This window comes from Mastomys coucha, unplaced genomic scaffold (assembly GCF_008632895.1).
Source record: "Mastomys coucha isolate ucsf_1 unplaced genomic scaffold, UCSF_Mcou_1 pScaffold7, whole genome shotgun sequence".
NCBI lineage: Eukaryota > Metazoa > Chordata > Mammalia > Rodentia > Muridae > Mastomys > Mastomys coucha.
Window position 1 is genome coordinate 95,414,369 of NW_022196913.1, and position 9,653 is coordinate 95,424,021.

General features: G+C 34.6%; 1 protein-coding gene across 1 annotated transcript in view; it reads right to left on the reverse strand.

Moving 5' to 3' along the window:
• LOC116082119 (solute carrier family 22 member 22-like) overlaps positions 1 to 6,214 on the reverse strand; it is a 34,159-nt gene extending 27,945 nt beyond the window's left edge. The window contains exons 1-2 of the mRNA XM_031358926.1: positions 6,149 to 6,214; positions 2,826 to 3,241 (exon numbers count right to left, since the gene is read on the reverse strand). Of these exons, the coding sequence (XP_031214786.1) occupies positions 2,826 to 3,224 (399 nt within the window). The 5' untranslated portion in view covers positions 3,225 to 3,241; positions 6,149 to 6,214. The remainder of the gene's footprint in view (positions 1 to 2,825; positions 3,242 to 6,148) is intronic.
• Between the last annotated feature and the right edge of the window lie 3,439 nt (positions 6,215 to 9,653).

Sequence of the window (9,653 nt, forward strand, 5' to 3'; positions counted from 1 at the left end):
GAGCTGAGGGGTTTGCAGCCCCTTAGGATGAACAACTATGAACTAACTAGTACCCTCAGAGTTCCCAGGGTCTCAACTACCAACCAAGGACTACACATGGAGGGGTCTGATGGTTCTGGCAGCATGTGTATAGTAGAGGATTGCAATTTGATCATCAATAGGAGGAGAAGAGCTCGGCATTGTGAAAGTTCTGTGCCCCAGTGTAGGGGAATGCCAGGGCCAATAAGTGGGAGAGGGCGGGGTGGCAGGCATGGGGAGGGGGGGCAACAGGGGTTTGTTTTTGTTGTTTTTGTTTGTTTTTTTGTTTTTTGGAGGGGAAACTAGGAATGGAGAAATTTACATGTAAATAAAGAAAATATCTAATTAAAAAAAAAAAGGCCAGAAAAAAAATAAAGATGATGGAGTGGCTTATGCGGTTGTTCCGCATACATACATACATACATACATACATACATACATACATACATATACACACACATACATACACATCTGTTTACATGTACATATGTAGGTATATGTGTATATAAGTAAAGTAAGCATGCATGACACTTGTGGAGTTGATTGAGAGAGATAGCTGGGCCCAACCACAGTGTGTATGTAAAGGATTTTAAGTCTTTGTAACATTTTGTCTAAAAGCTATAAAAAGCTAAAAGCAATAAATAAAAGGCAGTGTAGCCATTTTCTGCTTTGCTATGTGTGTGTGAGTGTATGTGTGTGTGTGCTCAGTGTGAATGACTACTTTTTTCTTTCCTGGTCTTTTCTGTTTGCCTGGCCAGAGAAGGGAGTGTTAGCAATAAACCCTTTATCTAATCCCAACAGGTATTAATTCATCTGAAGTCATTGGCTTCTGGTGACAGAGTAACAAAGAATTAAGGAGAGAAAATATTAAACTAAGCAACTTTTACTTCTGCAAAACCAAGTTTTGCCCCCTCCATGCTTCATTCACTTCCTTGACCGCCCCATGCCACCACCCAGCCATTTCTATTCATCATAGATAATGATTAACAAAGAGATCCAGTACTTGTGAACACACATTAAATGAGGAACAGCCGAATGTTCGGCTTTAATTGGAACATATATTCTGTACACCCCAATTTATATTTCATATATGAAGATATTTCTATCATAGTTGATATTCATGGAATATTTCTAAAGGTTTCTAGTGCTATTTCCCCCTTCCTTTGTTCTGTCTTCTCCTCTACCCTATTCTCCCAAACCCCAAATTAACCTTCTTTTATTTTATTACTTCCTTATAAACTTTTATAATAGTCTATTCTATCTCACCTCTCTTGAAACACTCTCCCTGTGACCCCTTAAACAATTTCCTGACCTATATTAGTATTCAAAATAAAACATATATGTGTGGATATTCAAAACTAACATTTAAGGATGAGAAAAAGCATGCAATACTTGTGTTTCTAGTTCTGGGTTACATTACTCAAAATGATAGTTTCCATCTCCATTAATTTACCTGAGAATTTCATAATTTCCTCTTTCTTAATAGTTTACTAATATTCTCTAATGGTCATGTGAATATAGCAAATGGAGGTAGTTACATTTTCTTAATCTGTGTTCTACAACTTCAACCATCAATGAAGTAGATATCCCTATTCTTTATACAATGCAAGATATTTGTCTTAGTTTAGAAGCAGGTTTGGAACACAAGAAACAACAATTTCTAACAAGAGATGTGTTCACTTATACTAGAATGATATGATTTAACAACTATGGCATAACTAATCACTTTTCCACTGGATTTGAGGCCTGCTTTATAGGGGGATATTTCATGTCTGTTAGGGTAATACTGGTCAGAATCCCAGGGCTGGGGGGGGGTCATAGGCCCTAAGGTAGAACCTGTTACTGTTAATTTGTTCAATGATAATAATGTCAAATTGTCTTCCTGTGTTGGAATAAGAATGACCCTCAAGACTCATATGTTTGAATACTTGGTTCCCATTTGGTAGAACTCCTGGGGAAGAATGTGGAGGTATGGCCTTGTTTGTGTCACTGGGAGTAGAAATTGAGATTTCAAAAGGCTCATGATAGTCCCAAAGATTGCTGTCTGCCTCATGGTTGTGGAAAAAATGTGAGTGCACAGATGGTCCCTGGCTCCTTCATTACTTCTTTCATTAAACCTCTGAAACAATAAGCCAAAAGAACTTTCTTTTATAAGTTGCCTTAATTATGGTGTTTTATCACAACAATAAAAAGTTAACTAATGCACATATAAATATTTGTGTATATACCTATAGACCTAATGACTCTCATTATTTCTCAGAGAAGCTTCTTTTAGTAGTAGGCAGCTGTCAACAGAGAGACACACATCCTTGCAACCTTCAAATCTAAATAGTTTTCATCTCATGGGGGAACTTAGAAAATTTAATAATGTTCAGATGACATCATTAACCAGAATTTCCCTAAAAAGAGTATATAAAATAACACTGCCTTAAATATTAATCAACTGAAACATAAAGCTACTTGACAGTAAATAATAGAACTAAGATTTTTCACCAAAATAAGGTAAGTCATGTGAATACACTACTGATCACAATATCTGAATACAATCATCACATTCAGTTAAACCTTTTATAGACTGGTAGTATTACTTTTTTCAAATACATGGATATTTAAAATATGTATTTACACATACACACACATATCTACACACAAACACACACAGACACATACACACTCACACACACACACACACACACACTTATTACCTTCTATAGTCTCAATGTTTTATGAAAACTATCATATCTCATTACTAGATATCAGAGTTCTATAGTCAATTTACTAGACATCAGTAGATTTAAGCATCTTACCTCAGAGACAATGGTAGAAGTAAAAACACTGTGGTCATATGTCCATCCATCTAGGCATGGCTCAGTCTCTAGCTCAGTGCTGTTAGAAGTTGATATATTAGAATCTAAAAATTGCCATTGGGTGTACCTAAAGCGTCGGCATTGCTCGGGTTTCTGATTTGGGCCCATTGGGATGGAGACCTTCATCAAAGCTTCAGTAGTCAAGTTCATGGCAGTACTAATTTCAGATCTTGAATTGTCAAGGTTTACACTGCAGTGATGAGCAGGGATGGCTGCTGTAAAATTTTCCAAGAAATCATGAGAGCATAATACAATAGCTAAAACATTGAGAAGGATGATCATCCAAATCTGAAATCTTCCACTGTCACCTGCATGACGTAGAATTTCATCAAAATCCATGGCTATTCTTGCAAATGCTAGACGTAGAGGCATAGAAAACACAAATTCAAAATCACAACTTTATTAATTTAAAGACATATCCTTTCTGGACCAGATATTAAAAAAATTGAAATAGTTGTTATTTTCTCAACAAAATGTACATTCCTTCCCTGCATATTAAAAAGTAATAAACAGTTTGCTCTTCACAACATTGACAGCAGTATATTTTATTTCATAATGACAAAGAATTCAAAGGAAAAATGTCTCTGATTTGGCAACTTATAGAATGAATTCCATTTTATAAATACAGTTAACATGTAATGTACTATATTGTGCTCAAGTCTTGAGTAGATTTTAAAAAATACTAACAACTAATTCAATCTTCCTGCTCTGTGAGACTTTATAAAGCAGGAAAGCTATACTATGAAATGTCAATATTATAGAAGTCTAACCAAAATCTGAACAATGATATCAGTTATCATGCCAATATAGACAGCAAAAATCTCCCAAGGCCTCACTCCTAGATGAAGAACTATATACAATTAATAACTGCTGAGAGTGATAAAATCAGTACCTTCCAGAAATTAACCACATAGATAGTTGGGGGTTGCAGGTGATCATTCCTAAAAATATATTATATATGAGCAACACTAAATGGACTCAGTTTTATTTATATATTTATTTGCATTATATATTTAAATATTTTTAAAGATAAAAAAGCAAACAATAGAGTTAGTATATGAAAATTGAAGAAATACTTGAAGGTAGAGAAAGGAGAAGAGCAATAACAGAATATGATAATAGAGAATTAAAGATGACCAAATATATTATTCACATAAACAAAATGTTATAATGTAACCCATTACTTGGTGCAATTAATGATTACAAATAAAAATGGAGATGAGATACTAAATATACAAAGACATATTATATTCTTATATTCAAGTAATAAAATACCATGGTTGTGTAATACTTCTAATAATCACTTAAGCCAAGAGGTCATGGTGCATGCCTTTAATCCCAGCATTGAGGATGCAGAAGCAGGTGGATCTCTGTGAGTTTGAGACCTGTATGGTCTAAAGAATGTATTCCAGGACAGCCATTGCTACAAAAGAGAATCCCAGTCTTGAAAAAAAATAATAACAACAAAAATAGTTATATTTCTATCATGATATGTGTGTGTGTGTGTGTGTGTGTGTGTCTGTGTGTGTGTGTGTGTGTATGTGTGTCTTCTATACTAGCAGCCTGCAGCTCTTTGCTTGTCTCATTGTTGTGGCTTAATCCTTTTAACAGCAGCTTCCCATTTATCTGATCCTAATCACCTGAAAGCATTAATCTACATTTTGGTTCTATGAATTCAATGGTTTTGGGCTGTACATGTAAGTCACATCAAACAATACTTGCCTTTCAGAGTGTTGATGTCTTCCCACAAAATACTGTCTTTCAGTACTGTTTATATTTTCTTATATAGTAAGAGTGTCTTCTTTTATATGTGAATAATAATGAAATAACATATATAATATATAATATAAATGTAATATATTACAATGTACTCATATTGCATTGTATATTGTAATACAATATACTTATATATTTATATCTTTATATTATATAATTTTTCTATATATTCATACTATATAATGTAAATTGTTTTTATTATATATTATATTGCAATATAATACAATATAATCATATATAATGTAATACATTTATATATAACATTCTTTAAACAGCTATATACCTTTAAAAGAACTCAATATTCTAAATCATCTGTAAAATGAAAATTACAACCGAGTGCAGCCTCAATGATAACAGATACCCTCATATCTTAAGGCAGCCCATATAAAAACTACTAGAAATCCCAATGTGGAGGAATAGTTTAAGAGTGACCAATAGTTTTACATTGGTTGTAATTTTCATTTAACAGAATATTGATTAATTAAATGTTTATATTGATAGTAATTATATAAATGCAAATAAAAATATATTCTTAAATGGTGTCTTTAAAACACAAAAACTATGTTTCTCCTTAGCATTGTAAAGGTCTTATTAATCCATTGGTTCATGGCATAGCTATTGTAAACTCACTCCATAAAACTTCAAGGACTTGTCAGATGATAAAGTTGAGGAAAGGAAAGAACTGTCCAGGTACTATGCTGGAAATGAAATGGTCAATAGCACTGATCAGGAATCAATCTGACTATAACATTACTAAAAAGAATAATGTAAAAACAAATCATGAATCAGGGTGAATGGGCTGAGCTTAGAATTATGTCAAGGATTAAAACAGGCAACTTTACAATGTTCCTTTTTAAAATATATTTAGAACTTTATTTTGAGAAAACAATAATATTTAAATTATGCATATTATTAATTCTATTAAAAACCACCCAAATGTATACCGTTAATTACTTTTAGTTATCTACTGACTTTGAACACTAACCTATATATTTTAAGACAAACTTCCAATTAGGGCTTAAAGTTTTTCTTTTATTCTACTATATTATTTTACTTGAAATCAACTGAGCTAGCTGAAACTTCTAGATAGCTGTAATGACATATATGTCAATTGCATTCATTGAATTATAATTCTATGCTCTGTTTTGTTGATAAATTATAAGATCAAAACATACCACTATAACTTGTCACATTATAATTTTTAAAAATTAAATATGGATAAGTACAATAAAAAGCTATTAAAGTTCAGCAGGAAACTGGTATTTTACTCATAATGCCAAAAAGTATTACTATAAGATATTAAAATAGGAATTCTCATAATAGCTGCTAATTGATTCATATTCATTCCATATATGAGATACAAGGACAACCAACAATGTTTCCATATTTTTCATCTAAATCAAGATTTTTTGATTTGATGATTTAACTCCTTATTCTATATCAACCATTATTTTACATGCTACTTTAATAAAAACATGGAAATTTACCTATATAAGACTTCTGTTGCACAAAGCCAAATCGCACATAGAGAAAGGTTATGTCTCTTTATGAAAGAGAAAAAATATCTACTAAAGTGCTTAAAAGTTACTTATTTACTCCTAGTCCTCTGTTCACTGGAACTAAGTAACTGAAGTGGACTTTACTTTAGAGTTATTCGTGGTTTTCAGCTTAAAATGAATATTGAATTAAATGAGAAGTGTTATGGTGAGTCTGATTGTTCTGGCAGCACGTGTATAGTAGAGGATTGCAAATTCGATCAATAGGAGGAGAGGACCTCGGCCCTGTGAAGGTTCTGTGCCCCAGTGTAGGGGAATGCCAGGGCCAATAAGTGGGAGAGGGTGGGGTGGCAAGCTTGGGGAGGGGGGAGGCAACAGGGGTTTGTTCTTGTTGTTTTTGTTTGTTTGTTTGTTTGTTTTTTGGAAGGGAAACTGGAAAAGGAGAAGTTTACATGTAAATAAAGAAAATATCCAAAAAAAAAAAAAAAAAAAAAAAAAAAAGAGAGGTGTTCATTCATGTCTAGTCCCTCTATGGAAAAAAACAAAGTAGAGTCCCAGACAACTTTCAGGATCGACCCAGAACAGGAACTAGAACAATGCCATGCAACTTATTTTCAGTGTAACTTATTTCTCATCTCTGTCATCTTTTCCAGCCTTGACATTTCTACCTGAATAAATTAAAATTTTTAGAGAAAATGTACCTTTTCTCTAAAAATGTAATCCATCATTTTTACCCAAAAAGACTTCATTTTTCTCTATTTTAAACATTCCTATCAAGCATACACTAAAGTATGATCATATTTATTCATACTTTCCTATCCTCACTTACTCATACATTGCCAAAAGATAGTTGTGTCAACCTCATGACTTATAAAATAACTGGCCCACTAAGGCCAGTTACAGCCATCCATATGCATGGGCATATGAACACTCATTGGTGCATGGCAAATATACCCATGGCCAAGTAATCAAAAAATTAATTCTCCTATAGCTCCTATAGAACACTGAATCTTTAGAAATTATAAATCCAGTATGTATCTACCTATGATACAAGTCAATCATACAATTTACTACATAATAATTTACTCAATCCAGGTAGTGATCTCTCAAGTTCCAACTTGGTAATCTTTAACATATTCAACTAAATGAACTCTGATAATGAGTGCAACATTCACATTCCCATGGATTTACTGACTTTAACCCATAGGCAGGAGCATGAGCAACAAAAGAAAAAGTGTAATGATATTGTCTACATATATGCCACGTTTGCTGATACTTTATGGAACAGAACAAGAAACACTACAAAATAAGAACAAAGGTCAGAGATCTAATCTAATCTTGCTCAGTAAAATAAATTACAAAGAAACATGGGAGAAGTCATGGATATAGAAATGGCTGAAAGATTTGAAACATAAATTTAACCCAGTAATTTTATTAAATATAAATGTGACCCTAAATTACCTTCTCTTCTAGTATAAATTTCAGTTCAGAATTTTCACCCACTTCTAAATGAATTTGACAGTTTTTGTTATTTAAAGTATACATAATGGAGTATTAAGTGTTTTCCTTTGGAAAAAAAAAAGCTGATGATGTCCAAATCTGTGCATGAAGTAATTTCAACCAGCCTCAGTTATTTCTGTTCTTGCTGCAATACTGAAGCAGGAAAGATTCATGAAGGAAACTAGGGAAGCTAGGCATGCAGCTCAGGGGACATCTGCCTAGCACATCAGAGGCATGACATTTATTCACAACCTCAGGAGAAGAATTTATTCAACTCACAATTCTATAACTTCAAGGACATGACTCTGTCATTGACACAGCTCTGATGGTGATGGTGATGTCATAGAAGATAGTGTCAAGATAGGATCAGAGGTGACACAACATCTGTCTCAACACCAGGAGGAACTGGATCCAGATGGACTCAGGCACACAAGAACTCCAACAGCCCAGTGGCATGGGTTGCTTCCAGTCTGTCTGGGACTGTGCCCTAAGCAAACTTGGGCACAAATTCTGCAGCCAGTCCCACGGCACCCAGAGGAAGCTCCACTCCCAGGCTCTCTAACACTCCCAGGATCAGAGGATCAGAGGTGAGTAGGACACACAAAATCTGTCCCAACACCAGGAGTAACTAGGACCAGCAGGACCCAGGCATGCAAGAACTCTATCAGATCAGTGGCATAGGTTCCTTCCTGTCTGTCTGGGCCTGTGCCGTGAGCAGACCATGAGCGCAAACTTGGAAGCAAGTCCCATAATACCCAGTGGAAGCTGTATTCCCAAGCACTTTAAAGGGTCTGGGATCACAGGATCCCAGAATCATAGGATTGAAGAGACAGCTTGATTCCAAGGAGTACTGACACAACCAGGATCACAGGAAGGACAGGCCCCAATCAGTTTTAGCCAGGGCAAGTAGCACTAGAGATTACCACATGGCTGGAGGCAAGCATAAGAAAATAAGCAACAGAAACCAAGGTTACTTGGCATCATCAGAACCCAATTCTCCCACAATAGCAAGTCCTGGACATACCATCACACCGGAAAAACAAGATTCAGATCCAAAATCACCTCACATGATGATGATAGAGGATATTAACAAGGACATAAATAACTCCCTCAAAGAAATACAGAAAAACACAGGTAAACAGCTAGAAGCCCTTAAAGAGTAAACCCAAAAATCCCTTAAAGAACTACAGGAAAACACAATCAAACAGGTGAAGGAAATGAACAAAACCATCCAGGATCTAAAAATGGAAATAGAAACAATAAGAAATCACAAAGGGAGACAACCCTGGAGATAGAAAACCTAGGAAAGAGATCAGGAGTCATAGATGCAAGCATCACCAAGAGAATACAAGAGATAGATGAGAGAATCTCAGGGGCAGAACATACCTTAGAAAACATTAACACAACATTCAAACAAAATGCAAAAAGCAAGAAGGTTCTAACCCAAAACAACCAGGAAATCCAGGACACGATGAGAAGACAAAACCTAAGGATAATAGATATAGAAGAGAGTGAAAACTCCCAATGTAATGGGCCAGTAAATATCTTCAACAAAATTATAAAAGAAAACTTCCCTAACCTAAAGAAAGAGATGCCCATGAACATACAAGAAGCCTACAGAACTCCAAATAGACTGGATAAGGAAAGAAAGAATATTAAAAGCAGTGAGGGAAAAAGGTCAAGTAACATATAAAAGCAGGCTTATCAGAATTATACAAGACATCTCACTAGAGACTATGAAAGCTAGAAGATCCTGGGCAAATGTCATACAGACCCTACTAGAACACAAATGCCAGCCCAGGCTACTATACTAAGCAAAACTCTCAATTACCATAGATGGAGAAACCAAGATATTCCATGATAAAACCAAATTTACACAATATCTTTCCACAAATTCAGCCCTTCAAAGGATAATAGAGGAAAAACACCAACATAAGGAGCAAAACTATACCCTAGAAGAAGCAAGAAAGTAATCTTTCAACAAATTCACACAAAC